The sequence below is a fragment of the Helianthus annuus genome, chromosome 15 (genome assembly GCF_002127325.2).
Source record: "Helianthus annuus cultivar XRQ/B chromosome 15, HanXRQr2.0-SUNRISE, whole genome shotgun sequence".
NCBI lineage: Eukaryota > Viridiplantae > Streptophyta > Magnoliopsida > Asterales > Asteraceae > Helianthus > Helianthus annuus.
Genome location: NC_035447.2, coordinates 8,348,521 through 8,366,349, shown reverse-complemented (window position 1 = coordinate 8,366,349; position 17,829 = coordinate 8,348,521). Strand labels below are relative to the sequence as shown.

Sequence of the window (17,829 nt, the reverse complement as noted above, 5' to 3'; positions counted from 1 at the left end):
CGTTTCAATCGGAAGGTGTGACTGTAACCCGGTTGATCCGTAGCTCTTTTTTTTTGTTATACCCAAAATCCTAACCGATCCAGTGTTGCTCATAACATCTGGTATCAGAGCCCAAAGCCGATTCCTTACTTCCAATCCGTCAAAAGAAACACTTTCGCAGCGATGGCAGATGATAGACGAACCCTTGAGCAACAGGTGCGTGAATTGCAAGAACAACTTCGTGGGTTAACTTTAGCTATGAACCGTCAACGGAGGAATAACCGTTCCCCACCTCGTTATCGACCGAATGATGATGAATATGACAATGAAAACACTGATGTGGAAGATTACAACGTATTTGGTAGACGGTCTCCAGATCGCCGTCAACACAACGATATTAAAGTCGATATCCCAGAGTATGATGGAAAGCTCGATCCCGATGCCTTTGTCGAATGGCTCCGAACGGTGGAACGGGTTTTTGATTACAAGCAGATAACAGAGGAGAAGAGAGTTTAGATCGTGAACACTTTTGTGTTGATTTTATCTCATTGGATTATGGGTTAAAATTAATGGTCTACGCTAGCTCAACCGTGGCGCGTTGGGTGGTGAACTTAGACACGATTCTCTAACCGTAGTGGTGTATCTGTATCTTCGGTTGGAAATCGCAGCCCTACGGTTTCGTTTGGTGGTGAATCTGTATCCAAATGAGTCGTAGTTCTATCTTTTCTTTTTATCGTTTGATTTGAACCGATGATACGGGGTCTTACTCCTATCATTTGGTATCAGAGTTGTAGGACATTTATATACACCCCATAGTTTGGACACAGCGTCATCTGGAATACACTATTATAAAAAAACAAAATGATTTAAAAATAAAAAAAATAAACTGTATTAATTTATAAAAATTAGTAACAAACTGTACTTAATGAACATATAAAGAAAATAAAAAAAAAAACTTATGTAATACTTTGTCATTTACCATAATAAATTCGTCTGCTTTATTCATGTGCCTACAAAAGCAGGGTCCTCTGAAACTGATTTAAAGATTGCGATGTTAATCAAGTGTAACATGTTAAGGTTAGCATGAGAAATAAATCGAGTTAACAAAAGACAAATTATATAAATGAATTACCTAGATGAACTTTCAGCCATACGAAATACCTAAAATAAGAGGTTACATAAACAAAGCAAGTCAGATTAATTTTTTTTTGGAAAAAAATGACCTATATGAAACATAATAATAAAGGACAGGTCTACCAAATGATCTAAAATGACAAATAATAAACAAACCTCATCAGATAAATTCATATGCAATGATTATAATTCACAAACATGTTTACATTTATACATTTGTAAGTTCAAATATACAAAACAGTTTCAATCAATCATCAATCATCAATCATAAGGCAATATGAGCAATGTTCAGAAATAAGTTATTTGTATAAATGTGTTAGTTTCTAACGACAAATGCTTGAAGAATTGTCAGAATCTAAAATCCTTATAATATACATCAATGAATATGTAGGTTGACGATTACAAAAAATATAGTAAAACTACACTAAAAAAAATTTACAGGCCTCAAAATTAAAAGAGTCAATAATATGCAGATCCTAATTCAACGTTAAGTAAAACTAAAAATTGTCTGCATCGGAATAACAAATTAACAAATAAGTTCTAAAATTATATACAGCATCATAATTCCAAGATTCTAAAAAACGACAGAAACATATGTGATTTTAAAATCAGAATAAGGCCTAAAAATTTAACCACTAAAAATTCTTACATATTTGAATATTTAGAAAAGATCCATATGCTTACTTATGATATTCGGAGACAATCAACACAAGATCGGATATTTAATCAAAACACATATTAAAAAAAAAACACTAAATTTTGTTACAATTTAAGAACATCGGAATAAAATATTAACAAATAAGTACTAAAATTTTATACAGCATCATAATTTCATGATTCTCAAAATCGATACAAACATATGTGACTTAAAGATCAGAATAACCCATAAAATTGTAAACCACCAAAAATTCTTACAGATTTGAATATCTAGAAAACATCCATATGCTTACTTATGATTATTCGGAGACAATCAACACAAAATCGGATATTGAATAACAAAAATCATCTAATTCAAAATAAAACCCTAAAATTTGTTGCAACATTAAGCACCATATAAAATAGGCATATCAGTGATAAATAATCGTACCTTAAATCAGGGTTGACAGATCGTTTGAATGCCAAGTAGATATGAACAAACAGATACGATCGATAAATCGTTTGCCCTAATAATCGATGAGAAGAAACCGCAGAATTCAGATGGATTTATAGATTTAGGGTTTGTGCGATGAAACACAATTAAAGATGGGAACCGAAACATATTTTGGAAGATGATTTGAAAAAATTATGGAAACTTGAAAAGTCTTTATGAGCGTTGCAACCAAAATACAGTGGCGGTAGAGTAAATAAATAACAATGAAAGAGAGGCAGAGCAAGTGAATGGACGTCTTGCCGCTCAATTGAAAATTGTGAGGTATATTTAGATGACAGGTGGCACTTATAGGATTAAGATAATGCCAAGTGGCACTAAAATGTTTTGTTTTAATATAGATAATAGATTGATATCTCTTATATTAAATAATAATAATAATAATAATAATAATAATTTTAGACATAAAAATTTTACTATTTGAATATACTATTGAACCGATAAGTGATCACAAGTTTGAAATATTTTTGGAGACAGATGATTAATTAACTCAATATATAAAAAGTAATAAATGAAAAAAAAAATCGAAACTGATCGAATGAAATAAATAAAACTTCCTATACTAATAAATGAAAATTTTTCTTAATACGTGTCACTTTTTGGTACTTTGTCATCTTATTTTCCTATTTATCTCTTACATTGAACAAAATCATAATTTTAAACAAAGTTAGATAAGAAAAAATATTTATTTTTCTATAAATAACTTTAAACAATAGATAAGAATAAACGTTTGTTATTTATATAATTATAAAGTTAGATCCCGAGTATTTTTTTAAACGGCTGACAACATCAATCCCAAGTACTCTTGGGGCACTCACTAGACTAAACGGAATACTCCGAGAGCAACTCGAGTCCACAATGTACTTTGGAATTCGGTTATTGAAATTATGGTAAATTAGAAATCAAAGGTTTCCATTTGAAACTGAAATGTTATAATAAGTGAATAGTACACCAAATTCATTTTTAAAAGATAAATCTTGACGATTGTAAGTGTTAACATATGACATTATATTTTATTCAACACGTGCGATACACGAGTTTTTTTTTTTAAAATATATCATTTTTATTATTTATTACATAAATTATATTTATGCAGCCCGTGTAATACACGGGGTTCAAACCTAGTATAATAGTATATATAATAATATTTTGAGTAAATTGCCATTTTAGTCCCTGAGTTTTGTCTAAATTTGCCATTTTAGTCCAAATAGTTTTTTTTTCCTCTAGGTCCCTGACTTTTCCCTTTTGTTGCCATTTTGATCACATACACTAACTCCATCCAAAAACTCCATCTTTAACCAGGGGTATTTTGGGGATTTTCATTTTAAATGTTTTCAATTGCCATTTTGATCCAATTCCAAAAAATCAAAAAAATTCCAAAAAATCAAAAAAAATCCAAAAAATTCTAAAAAATCATAAAAATTCTAAAAATTCTAAATTGACACCGTTTCAACGCGAACCGTTTCGACCCGAAAAAATCTAAAAAATTCCAAAAAATTTCGAGCTGAACCGTTTCGAGCCGAACAGTTTCGACGCGAACCGTTTCGAGCTGAACCGTTTCGACGCGAACCATTTCGACCCGTACCGTTTCAACCCGAACCGTTTCGAGCTGAATCGTTTCGACGCGAACCGTGCCTCGAAACGGTACTGGTCGAAACGGTTCAGCTAGAAACGGTTCGGTTCGAAACGGTTCAGCTCGAAATGGTTCGGCTCGAAACGGTTCAGTTCGAAACGGTTCAGCTCGAAACGGTACGGGTCGAAACGGTTCAGCTAGAAACGGTTCGGTTCGAAACAGTTCAGCTCGAAACGGTTCGGCTCGAAACGGTTCAGCTCGAAACGGTTCGCGTCGAAACGGTTCAGCTCGAAACGGTACGGGTCGAAACGGTTCGCGTCGAAACGGTTCAGCTCGAAATGGTTCGGGTCGAAACGGTACGGGTCGAAACAGTTCGCGTCGAAACGGCTCAGCTCGAAACGGTTCGGGTCGAAACGGTACGGGTCGAAACGGTTAGCGTCAAAACGGTTCAGCTCGAAACGGTTCGGGTTCAAAACGGTTCGAGCCGAAACGGAACTTTTGTATTTTTTTAGAATTTTTTAGAATTTTATGATTTTTTAGAATTTTTGTTATTTTTTGGAATTTTTTTGATTTTTTGGAATTTTTTTGATTTTTTGGAATTGGATCAAAATGGCAATTGAAATCATTTAAAATGAAAATCCTCAAAATACCCCTGGTTAAAGATGGAGTTTTTGGATGGAGTTAGTGTATGTGATCAAAATGGCAACAAAAGGGAAAAGTCAGGGACCCAGAAGCAAAAAAAAAAACTATTTGGACTAAAATGGCAAATTTGGACAAAACTCAGGGACTAAAATGGCAATTTACTCAATTACAATACATGAAGTTCTTAAAAATGTAACTTTTTCACTATTTAATATATAAAATTAATTAAATTTACTTAACCCATAGAATACACGGGGTTCTTAAAGATATAACTTTTTTATTATTTAATATATAAAATTACATTTATTCAACCCATGTAATAAACGTGATTTTTAAAGATATATTGTTTGTTATTTGGTATATAAAATTACATTTATTCAACACGTGTAATAAACGAGGTTTTTAAAGATATATTACTTTATTATTTAGTATATAAAATTACATTTATTCAACTCGTGTATTACACGGGATTCTAACCTAGTATACACATACAGCAAACGGAGCCTTAAAAACGAAACATTGTAGATGTTATAATAATATTTGACATTTTGGGCATTGGGTTTTGGTTTCAATACTCATCAGAAAGGCTGGAAGGTTGCTATCACTGTCTATAATTTTCGGATGGTATGGCATTTTCAATTTCTATCCATTTTTGGTGGGATCCGGCAGTTGGTCAATTGCTTTTCAATACAGATTGATTGAGAATGAGATTTGAGACGCATCAATGAATGCTTTCTAGCGTCATACACGGCTAACTGATAGTTTTAAGTTTTGTTGCTCGCTAAGCGTTCGATGAAATGTCTCAATGAACTTAAAGAAAAATGATAGAATCGCTATCGAATGTTGTTCACTTGTTCCCTTTAGCGATGGTTAGACATACTTTTCGACTATGCTAAATATGAACATGACTAGGCATTTGAATTTTTGACACGACATAAACTTAATACGAAATTTGTTGGTTCGAGCTTAGTCTAAATGTGTTCAGGTGAGTTTTAGGTCGAACCCGAACCCGAACCTGAACCCAACCAACCCGAGTTTTAAACGGGTCACCTATCGTGACTTTTGCTCAGTAAAAAATCCCGAACAACCTGACTCGGAAAACCTCATACCCGATAAAAAACTCGAAGAACGCCCCTAAGTTGTGGCGGGTTCGCGGGTTAATATGTTTAACTCATTTATTTATTTTCTAAGCTTGTAATATGTTTTAATACAATAACTTAAACTAGCTATTTGGATATTTTTTTTGTCAAAATATAACTTTTTAAAAAATAAATTGACATGGTTTGATTTTAAACATAACTACTTCAATAGAAAAAAAAATATATGTAAGTTTACAATTTTGAAGTATTAATATGTAAAAACAAAAAAAAAATCTAGTTAAATGGGTTATGTTTGTATCAACCTGTATAAATACACGTGTCATGTTTGGGTTCATGTATTACACGATTTTTGGGTTTAACCCGTGTAGGAGTCCTAAATATAAATTCTTTAATGATCATCATAGATCATTTTTATATTGTTACATCTATTTAAAAAATATGTCCAACAACCAAAAGCAAATCAAGAGTTTAGACACTTAGAATGTAAGATATCTCTAAAAAAACAAATGTAACTTCTCTTCTAATCAAACCTTTGACACCCAACCATCAGTTGGTGAACTGCCACCATACATCCAATCACACTCTTCAAAAGGCCCTATTCTCGACCACCATAACCTCATGCTCCACCCTTTGTTTCTCCCATGGCTGCACTCTTCACAGGCTCCCATGGCCACCTTGAAACCAACATATGCAAGGTTTGTGGTGACGAGATTGGTCGAAAGGAGAATGGTGATCTTTTTGTTGCTTGTCATGAATGCAAGTTCCCCGTGTGTCGGCCTTGTTACCTTTACGAGCGAAGCGAAGGGAACCAATGTTGTCCGCAATGCAATGTTCGTTATAAACGACATAAAGGTAATGTTTTTTTCGATGTTTTTTTCGTGTGTTTGGTCGTGTGATTCGGTTTGTTATAATGTGTTGAGTTGTTTTGTGTGTAGGGTGTCCGCGAGTTGTTGGAGATGGCGAAGAAAGTGACGATGGAGATGATTTTGAGGATGAGTTCCAGATAAAGAGTCAGCAAGAAATCCGAGATCATAATCGTGTGGATAATCCATCGGTAATTCAATTTTACTTCTTAATACGTGGGGTGTTCATGGTCAGGTTCGGTCAGTTTTGATAATATTTTGGAGGTTGGACCGTCATAGTGGCTATTTTTTATTATTTGAAAAAAGTTAGTTTTTAAAACAATTTACGATGGAATAAAATATAAATTATACTATATTACTATTTTATGAAAGGTCTTAACTACAGTATCTTAGTTGATTGGTCCACGTGTCATGTTATAACTAAACAATGGGTGCGTTTGCACTTTGCACGCCTGTTTCTCTCTCTCAAATGGGGCATCCTCGCTTACCGCCGGGTATCATCTTATCTACAGTAACCGTCAAATGACAGTTACACCCTCACCCTCAGTCCAAATCTACAAAAGCTCCAAAATTATTGCCCTCTTTTTTATAAGTTTACATCTCTTCGGCCTCCACCAGAAATTGGCGTGGTGCAAGCTTCTCCCACCGTAGCTTTATAAGTGCTTCCACCGATTCGGATACCACCAAATATAGAACGGCGTCGTTGATACCTTTCGATTTATTCGATTAACGTTTCGAATCTGCCATCGCGAACAACCAGCAAAAACTCGGACATTAGAGGGATAAGAGAGAGTGTAGAGATGGAAAGCTGTTGGAGTCTCGAATAGGAATTTGGCAGTGCACGGTCAAGTTTTTGAGCAGCGGAAACGGGAAACAGTTGATAATGTGATACGAGGAGGAATGTGGAGCGAGATGGAAGTGAGGCGGAGGATGACAGATGTTTGGTAATGCGATGATTTTGGTGAAGAGAGAACCTGGGCTTGGCGATGTCTCACCCTGGAGGTGGGCTGTACCTGTTAGTCACCAATGTTGTCGCCGATCGTGATGAAGCCGAGTGGAGGAGTCCCGAGGCGAGCAGTGTTGAGGGTGTAACCGATGTCAATGGAGCTCGGTAAGAGTATTGCCGTCGCCGGTAGCCGTCCGATGATTGTTGATCACGCCTGAGAACTATAAGCTTCTAATCTTTTTGTCTCCGGTGGGATAAGGACAAGATGATGGGTTAATGTGTCAATTTAAGGTTTGAAATGAAAATGAAAACGAAAATGCAAATATCTATGTATTGAACATGTGGTTTAAAAGTGGGTTATAGTATTATAGATAACCAAAAGTTTATGTTAAAAAATATAAATAAAAAATTGGATTAACATACACAGTTTTACTATATTTTTTTCCCCATTATGAATACACCTAACTACAAAATTGCAGACAGATTAATAACCTGGCATTGGTACGATGCTTAAAAAGATACAGGAGGCATTACAACTTTAACTTGGCTATAGCCGTATAGGTAATTATTCAGTGCATCACAAAGTGCGTTAAAGCTATACAATGATACAGTCATATTGCATAGACTCAAACTAAAAAGGATAACTTGTAAATGGTTTCACAATTATGGACACACAAATAACTTGTGTTTCGCTAAAAAAAACTATGTACATAACTGTTTTTTATTTTGCTCTTGGTATTTCGATACTGAAATGATGTTCTATTTAAAAAAGAGTATTTTTTATGTCGTAAGCTACACAAGTAAAGTACTGTGACGAACCTAACAACATCCATTGGTATTATGATAACTGGTACCAGTATATGTCTATTTTAAAGTAAGTTATGGTTCTCGGTTGATGTAAAACACGTTTTGATATCGCGTATGCTATACAAAGACTTTGGTTTTTTTCTTTTCGAATACTACAGAAGGTGTTGATACCGTAACGAATTAAACTGATATCGTCTGAGTTCCCGCCGCGAAGCTGCGGGAAATCCCACTAGTTAATATACAAAACCAATTATTTAGCTCTACGCCACTATTTCTTTTTTAAAACTTTAATTACGCATCTCACTAGATTTCACATCACCATAATATACCTTAGTGAAAAATGAGACTAATTTTGTACTCCTGCCTACGTGGTTGTATATCATAACGCTTTTTTCACCTTACCATAGTACTTAGTTTAAAAGTAACATGGAGAAAGCTGATAGGGTTCCATTTCTATATTCGAGAAATCTGTTTTAAGAAACGAGTAAAGTTTCAATTATGATTTTTTTTAACAATTGTTATGTTAAGAGAAATAAATTAAATGAGCTAGATAGCATTTTCAATGTATAACAACGTAAAATTTGTGACACGTGACATTATTTAGTTAGTTCCATCTTTGATCATTAATTTTCATTGAAAATTTTTGTGAAAAAAAAACGTTATTTTCGATGTGAATTTCCAAAAATGCGTGAAACCATATATATGTGGTATTATTTGATTGATTGTGTCCTAGGTCTCATAATTTCATACAGAATCATCAAAAGACGTACTTCTTACGGAGGTGTTTAGAAAAGAAAAAAAAAAACGTGGAATCATGGACACGTGACAATATTTGACTAAGACGTGCTTCTCACGGAGGTATTTAGAAAAAAAAAAACGTGGAATCGTGGACACGTGACAACATTTGTCTGACTCCGTTATTTTTGGAGTAATTTTAAACTGAAAATCGTCTTTCGTTGGAAAATTAAGAAAACGTGGCTTTTTATAGTCACTTGTTAGCTTTTAATTTTGATAAACGTCTTTTAATATTGGAAAATTAAGAAAACGTGATTTTTTATAATCACGTGTTAGCTTTTAATTTTGATAAACTTTTATAGAAAGTTGGGTAAATATATTTAACGCATGACCTAAAGTACGTTGACACAATATATTAATCAAAACAACTAGGGATGGCAAATAATCCAAACCCAAACAAGCAAACCCGAAACATTCAGGATAGGTAATGAGGTAGATAAGACCAGATACGAGATTTGTTTTTAAAATTCACTATCTTAATCCCTAATCGGTTGCCAAAACATGCATACTCATACACAGTGGTGGATCCAGCCAGTTTTTTCACCGGGTTCCTTTTTCCAAATCATACAAGATTTACACGAATTTTTCAGTATTTTTTACAAATCATACAAGGTTTACACTAAAAAAAACGTTTTTTTCCAAATCGACTGGGTTCCTAGGAACCCGTAAAACCCTTCTACATCCGCCCCTGCTCATACATATTTCTATTTCTTTAGAAAATAAAACTATATAAATAATAAAAGAATAAATTAAAATGTATTGAAAACTCGAACCAGTAAAAATATTAAGCCGAATATAAAACAAACGATTTTACAATAGAATGTGATACCGATAATATGATAATGAAATTACCAATACGGTCCGACTTTCCTCTTTGCTTGGTTTACCAAAACTCATACGTTAGCACCAATAACTATATTGTGAATTCCAGTACGTCAAATCCTATAAATAGCAACACATATTCTTCTACGATATCGTCATCTTTGACCACCTCTCTCTCGGTCAAAAATGTCCACCACCTCCTCCCATTCAATATCCAAAACTTACCATATGCTCTCTCTTTCTCTTTCTTTAAACACTATAAGAGGTACCCCTTATTATTCAAGTCTTCGTTCAACCATCCCCGCCCCCTTTTTCTGAACAACTTTTTCTTTATTTCCATACCCCACCATCGATAGTTCAGTCATCGTTTACTCGGTCCTCCTTCGCACACAGTCAACCAGTTTAGGTGACAATTGAAAATCAAAATCATAATCAAAAATCCCCATGTTTCAATCTCATAACCCTCTTTCCTAGAACCATCAATTTCTTATTATTTTAGTTTCGGAAATTCATACCATGTTAGAAGAAGACGACACCCATTCACCTTCACCAACACCAACACCAACACCACCACCACAGCTGCCGCCGGCAGCCGGAGACACCCGGAAGATATACTCCAGGTCAGTCTCATGGGCTGCCGGAAAAGCGAGGGCCAGTTTGCCCCCACTTCAGCCGCTTTCAGTTACCAGGCCCAAGGCCCAAGAGTGGCCCACTGCAGGCTCTGATGATCTCGGTGTGTGGCCCAATATCACCGCCACCTGCACCACCCCCGGTGCTAGAGCGAGTGCTAGACCACCTACACCACCGTTGGATTTAAACACCGGAAAACCCCCCAGAGAATTCGAGTTTAAGAAAGATAAACTTGCGTTTTTTGATAAAGAATGTTCTAGAATTATAGATCACGTGTTTTTAGGGAGTGATGCTGTTGCAAAAAACCGTGATGTACTTCGGAAAAATCATATCACACATGTCTTGAATTGTGTGGGTTTTGTGTGTCCGGAATATTTCAAAAAAGATTTAGTCTACAAAACATTGTGGCTTCAAGACAACCCGTCTGAGGATATCACTTCTATTTTGTACGATGTTTTTGACTACTTTGAGGATGTCCGTGAGCAAAACGGCCGCGTTTTTGTGCATTGTTGTCAAGGGGTGTCACGGTCAACATCTTTGGTCATAGCCTATCTTATGTGGAGAGAAGGCGAAAGCTTTGAGACCGCGTTTCAGCGCGTGAAAGCGGCTAGAGGCGTGACGAACCCCAACATGGGGTTCGCGAGCCAGCTGTTACAGTGTCAAAAACGGGTTCATGGTGTGCCGGTTAGCCCGAATTCGGTTTTGAGGATGTATAGGATTGCGCCGCACTCGTCTTATGCGCCGCTTCATTTGGTGCCGAAATTGTTGGCGAGGCCGGGTGCTATGGCGCTTGATTCGCGTGGGGCGTTTATTGTTAATGTTCCGTCAGCTGTTTATGTTTGGGTTGGGAAGAAGTGTGATTCGTTGATGTGTGAAAGTGCGAGGTTAGGTGCGTCACAGGTTATAAGATATGAGAAGGCGAACGGGCCTGTGTTGACCGTTAAGGAAGGTGAAGAGCCGAGTGAGTTCTGGAATGCAGTCGCTGAAGATCAAGTAGGTAGATGTGGAGTAGGTGAAAGGAAGGTTGTTGATTACGACATAGATTTCGCGGTTTTTGATAAGGCTGCGAATAGCGGTGTGGTCCCGCCTTTTTCGGTGTCGGGGAATGACTACGAGATGTGTTTGCCAGCTAGGCGAAGCGGGTGGGAAAGGTTGAGAAGGAAGTTTGCTACTGGGATCATGAAGGATTTGATCGCACCATCGAAAGAAACTTTAGCGCCTTCTGATTCGCCGGTTTCTTGTTCATGAATATAATATATACACAGAACTCCGTATTTGAAAAAAAGAAAAAACAATAAAAAAAATGTTGGGGCGGTTACGTGGCCGGTTCAAAGTTTTGAACCGTTTGCCGAATCATGAACCGAACTGTATAAATATTGTACCATCAGAACCGGCCAACTTGTTTTAATTCGGTTTTGGGTTTTCTGAATTCGGTTCGAACTGAATAAACCGAATATCTATTAATGATTTTTTTAATTTTTAACATTTAGCCCGATCTAAAACGTATAATGGTAAAACAAATTATAATAAACAATTTCCTTTTGGAAACTGAAAACCGAACCGAATCAAAATTCAATTCCATTTTTTCGGTTTTGAACTTTCTAAATTCGGTTCGGTTTTTAGGACCGATTTTTTTTCTAAACGATTAAATCTAACCGAATAAACCGAAAAAAGAAAAAAAAAGCTGAAATTTAAATTCTAGTGACTGATTTTCACAGGAAAATGGTGACTCTCAACCTCCAAAACAGTCCAATACCAATGGATTTGCTTTCTCCTACGCTGGAAGTGGTAAAGATAACATTTTTATTTATAGAAGACGATTTAGAATCATTGTTTGGGTAACATATATATTATTTACCCACTGTATGCAGTTGCGGGTAAGGATCTTGAAGGCGATAGAGACGACGAATGGAAAGATCGCGTCGAAAAATGGAAAACCCGACAAGAAAAGAGAGGCCTCGTGACAAAAGCTGACGGTGGTGCAAGCGATCCTGGCGAAGAAGACGATTTTCTGTAAGCATTTCCCGCGGTTTTTTATCAGTTTGACTTTCAACAGTCAAAATCAGTTTCTTTAACCGTTTAAATTGAACACTATACGAAAATAATCCGGTTTTGAGTTGGCGTATCTACCCGTTTAGAAACGGGTTCTGTTTGGGTTGACTTGTTTAATTAAACAAGTCGTGTTTAGGTTGACCAGTTTGACCCGTTTAGTTAAACATGTTTTATTAAAGAGGTCAACGCATTAACCTGTTTAACCAATTTTTTACAACCCACCAACCCATTAACAGGGTTACAACTTGATTATTACCCGTCAACCCGTTTGACCCCTTTAGGTAAATCTGTTATGTTAAACAGGTCGTGTTCAGGTTACATGGTTTTAAGTGTGTGCAGGTTAGGGTTGAATCGTTGATGTTTCAACATGAAAAAACACGGGTCGTGTTTGGGTTGAATATTCAACCCACCAGTCTGCTAACCCACAACCCGTCAACCCGACATGATTGATATTTACTTGAACATCAATGCAGGATGGCTGAAGCTAGGCAACCCTTATGGAGAAAGCTCCCAATCTCATCAAGCTTGATCAACCCGTACCGAATCGTCATCGTTGTACGTTTCGTGATCCTCATATTCTTCTTCCGGTTTCGGATCTTGACCCCGGCTTCCGATGCTTACCCGCTATGGCTCATATCCGTTATCTGCGAAATCTGGTTCGCATTGTCCTGGATACTTGACCAGTTCCCAAAATGGTTCCCAATCAACCGAGAAACCTACCTGGACCGCCTGTCCCTACGGTTCGAACGCGAGGGTGAACCCAACGGGCTTTTGCCAGTTGACTTCTTTGTGAGTTCGGTCGACCCGCTTAAGGAACCACCTATTATTACTGCAAACACGGTTCTGTCGATCCTGTCAGTTGATTATCCGGTTGAGAAAGTGAGTTGTTATGTGTCGGATGATGGCGCTTCTATGTTACTGTTTGATACATTGTCGGAAACCGCTGAGTTTGCTCGACGATGGGTTCCGTTCGCTAAGAAGTATAGCATCGAGCCGAGGGCACCGGAGTTTTATTTCTCGGAGAAGATTGATTACTTGAAGGATAAAGTGCAGCCTACGTTCGTAAAGGATCGTAGAGCCATGAAAGTAAGTGTAAAACTGACAAACTGTTTAGGGTTGTGCTAAATGTACCTCAGCTGTATTCTCCTTTTTTTTAACACTAAAAGACAAAACACAATCTATTGATTTGTTATTTTTATAAAGGTTAAAGGGGTAGGGTACGTTTAGCCAACCCCGACTATTTATTCTTGTTGACCGTATGGTATTTTTATATGCAAATAGTCGAGTACGAGAATTTAATCGTTTTTTACCCGACAGAGAGAATACGAGGAGTTTAAGGTGAGACTTAACGCATTGGTGGCTAAAGCTATGAAGAAGCCTGAAGAAGGTTGGGTCATGCAAGACGGGACACCATGGCCCGGTAATGACAGTCGAGATCACCCAGGAATGATTCAGGTATATTTTCTTTTTACTATAATGATTCGAAAAAAAAATCGATGAATCGTTGTTACTTGAGTGCCAAATACATATATAATGCACAAAATACCAGTATCAGATACTATATAACAACGATTCACACGGATATTTTTACGTACAAATTATATATGGCAAAACGGGTAGGTCGGGTCAGGCTGGTGATAGGTAGAACGGGTTCGGGTCAGAATCAACCGTTTTAAAAAGTAGTCATTTTGGTCTGGGTCAAAACGAGTTTTGACCAAAATAGGTACGGGTTAGAATGGGTCCGGGCCAGGACGTGTTCGGGTCAGAACGACCAGTTTTAAAAAGTGGTCATTTTGGTCCGGGTTAAAACATGTTTTGACCAAATGGATGTGTTCGGGTCAGAACGGCCCGTTGTGAAACGGGTTCCGCTTAATCTCGACTTAACATGCATGTTATGTTCTACTCTGCACAGGTTTATCTAGGAAGTGGAGGTGCACTTGATGTTGAAGGCAAGGAATTACCGAAACTGGTTTACGTTTCGCGTGAAAAACGACCCGGTTATAACCATCACAAGAAAGCCGGAGCCATGAACGCCCTTGTACGTTACTCTTTTCGACCCATTGTAGCCTATTCAGTCAACTATCAACAAAGTATCCGCGGTTGTGTTTTAATTCAAGTATATTTGTTTGTTTTCTGTACCAGATTCGAGTGTCGGCAGTGCTTACAAATGCACCATTCATGCTCAATCTGGATTGTGATCACTATGTCAACAACAGTAAAGCTGTAAGAGAAGCTATGTGCTTCTTAATGGACCCACAGTTGGGTAAAAAGCTCTGTTACGTCCAGTTCCCGCAACGATTCGACGGTATAGATCGCAACGATCGTTATGCTAATCGCAATGTCGTGTTCTTCGATGTAAGTTTCAAACTTTCAATAACCAGCTATTAACAGATGGCAATTTTGACCCGTTTACTTACATAACAGATTAACATGAGAGGACTTGACGGAATCCAAGGCCCGGTGTATGTCGGTACAGGATGTGTCTTTAACCGACAGGCGTTATACGGATACGATCCCCCGGTATCGGAAAAAAGACCGAAGATGACATGTGATTGCTGGCCTTCATGGTGCTGTTGCTGCTGCTGTGGTGGGTCAAGGAAAAAGTCAAAGGATAAGTCAAAGTCAAAGAAGAAAGGGCTAAAAGCTCTATTTGGGTTGGGAAAATTTGGAAGCAAAAAGAAGTACTCGAAAAAGTCGATGACACCTGTTTATGATCTCGAGGGGATTGAAGAAGGGCTCGAGGGTTACGACGAGTTGGAGAAGTCGTCGTTGATGTCACAAAAGAATTTTGAGAAACGGTTCGGGCAATCTCCGGTTTTTATAACTACAACTTTGATGGAAAACGGTGGGATTCCTGAAGGAACTAACAGTAATTCTTTGATTAAAGAAGCCATTCATGTTATTAGCTGTGGATATGAAGAGAAAACTGAATGGGGCAAAGAGGTAAAAGAACTAAAAATACAGTTTTTTTTTTTTATTTTTTTTTATTTTTTTTATTTCTGTTAAGTAACTCGGAAAACAATGACGGGTTGGTAATGTAAAGAGGTGGCAAAATGGGTCAGTTGGGTCACGGGTTAGAACCAGTCTAGTTTGTCGGGTTGACCCGCAGATACTTGTCCATTTTTTTTGGAAACTACATGATGCAATAATTACATAAACTATATTATTATAATAATATTAGTTTGTGAGACAGGTTTGGGTAACGGGTCAAAACAAGTATTCTTTTTCGTAGGGGTCAAAATGTGCCAACCCGGGTTGGGCGGACCAGTAAACAGTAAACACTGTTTTATCTACATTTTCAAAATTATTAAATCATTAACATGCAAATATGATTAAAAAGTTGGTATTTTTTTTATAATAATAAACACATGTTTCTAGTAAAACAGTTTAGGTTTTATGTGTTTAAACAATTGAGGTTTGGATAACGGGTCAAAACAGGTATTCTTTTTGTACGGGTCAAAACGTGTCAAACCAGGTTGGGCGGACCAGTAAACATTGTTTTATCTACCTTTTCAAAATTATAAAATAATTAATTTGCAAATATGATTAAAAAGTTATATATATTTTTTTATAATAATAAACACATGTTTCTAGTAAAACAATTAAGGTTTTATGTGTTTGAATACACTATTCAATTTGTTTGACCCATTTGACACTTTTTCTTTTTAACTGAATATCGTCGTACCCCTTTCTTCGACAGATTGGATGGATTTACGGATCGATCACAGAAGATATCCTGACAGGATTCAAGATGCATTGTAGAGGATGGAAATCGGTTTACTGTATGCCAAAAAGGGCCGCATTCAAGGGGTCTGCACCGATCAATTTGTCCGACAGGTTGCACCAGGTGCTTCGATGGGCTCTTGGTTCGGTTGAGATTTTCATGAGCCGACATTGCCCCCTCTGGTACGCGTGGGCCGGGAAGCTGAAAACGCTCCAGAGGCTCGCGTACATTAACACAATCGTTTACCCTTTTACTTCAATCCCGTTGCTTGCTTACTGTACCCTTCCGGCTGTTTGTCTACTTACTGGAAAATTCATCATCCCAACGGTAAAGTTTCTGTTGACAGTTAGTTAGAAAATGAGGGTATTTTCGTCTTTTAACATCTAAATAAAATGAAACTACTCTATGGCTAGTTTTTGATCCACTGTTCTACAGAAGCATTTGAATACATAAAATTACTATTTTAACCCTCGTAGCTGTTTCGAAATCGAGGGTATATTCGTCTTTTAACGTCTAAATAACATAAATTTACTATTTTAACCTTCTACCCTGGTTCAAAAGTCAAAACCAAGGGCATTTTCTTCTTTTAACTAACATTTCTATATATATTCAACAGCTTAACAACCTTGCAAGCATGTGGTTCCTTGCGCTTTTCATTTCGATTATAATGACGGCTGTGCTCGAGCTCAGGTGGAGCCACGTCAGCATCCAAGATCTGTGGAGAAACGAACAATTTTGGGTGATCGGTGGTGTCTCCGCCCATCTTTTCGCCGTATTTCAAGGTCTTCTAAAGGTTCTTGGCGGCGTTGACACCAGTTTCACCGTCACATCAAAAGCAGCCGATGATGGTGAATTCGGTGAACTATACTTGTTCAAATGGACAACACTTCTAATCCCACCAACAACTTTAATCATCATGAACATTGTTGGTGTTGTGGCGGGAGTATCTGGCGCGATCAACAACGGGTATGGGTCGTGGGGCCCGCTGTTTGGGAAGCTGTTCTTTGCATTCTGGGTCATTGTGCATTTGTATCCTTTCCTAAAGGGTTTGATGGGAAGGCAAAACCGGACTCCGACTATTGTTGTTTTGTGGTCGATTCTTTTGGCGTCGATCTTCTCGTTGGTTTGGGTTAGGATTGACCCGTTCTTGCCAAAACAATCGGGCCCGATTCTTAAACAATGTGGGGTGGAATGCTAGAAGATGGTTGATTGTTGAAAGCTTGGTTGGGTGATTTGACCAAATGGTTTTGAATTTTTGCAATGATTTGGATACAAGATCATAATGTATGTTTGAATTTTATTATACTTGTATATTTTGAATCTAAAGATCTTTTGTTTTTGGTTATTTGATAGTATGTTATATTTACCTACAAGATATCATAACACTATAAGAATCAAACACTATAACATACTAATATTAAGCCCCTGCGTTGCAGCGTTTGTCAAAAAACTTAGTTAAGTAGTAGCAATACTATACCATTGTCAGCGACCACCAACACCGAAAAAGCTCGTAAAAACAAAATAAATAAAAACGGGAAAAAATAACGCCGAGCGAAAAGCAGACGTAAAATATTTGAATCACGCACGCTCGTTGCTGAGAAATTAAACCGAAACG

General features: G+C 37.1%; 1 protein-coding gene and 1 long non-coding RNA gene across 3 annotated transcripts; one reads left to right on the top strand and one right to left on the bottom strand.

Moving 5' to 3' along the window:
- Positions 1-788: 788 nt before the first annotated feature.
- Positions 789-2,402, bottom strand: LOC118487356. Its single transcript, XR_004881527.1, has 4 exons — positions 2,201-2,402; positions 1,112-1,140; positions 959-1,013; positions 789-822 (listed from the first exon to the last, which is right to left on the bottom strand). It is a non-coding gene; the product is annotated as an uncharacterized LOC118487356 (long non-coding RNA).
- Positions 2,403-6,037: 3,635 nt separating this feature from the next.
- On the top strand, positions 6,038-17,580 carry LOC110910338 (cellulose synthase A catalytic subunit 4 [UDP-forming]). 2 transcript variants are annotated; one of them, XM_022155014.2, is made up of 11 exons: positions 6,038-6,427; positions 6,511-6,629; positions 12,157-12,226; positions 12,310-12,451; positions 12,964-13,576; positions 13,808-13,945; positions 14,403-14,528; positions 14,633-14,845; positions 14,915-15,433; positions 16,191-16,541; positions 16,831-17,580. In XM_022155014.2, exons 1-11 carry the CDS (start codon positions 6,217-6,219, stop codon positions 17,410-17,412), a joined length of 3,084 nt encoding a protein of 1,027 aa, XP_022010706.1. In that variant the 5' UTR covers positions 6,038-6,216; the 3' UTR covers positions 17,413-17,580. The 2 variants fall into 2 exon arrangements, with proteins under 2 accessions (XP_022010706.1, XP_022010704.1); XM_022155012.2 differs by lacking the exons at positions 6,038-6,427; positions 6,511-6,629 and adding an exon at positions 10,033-11,671.
- The last annotated feature ends 249 nt before the right edge of the window (positions 17,581-17,829 follow it).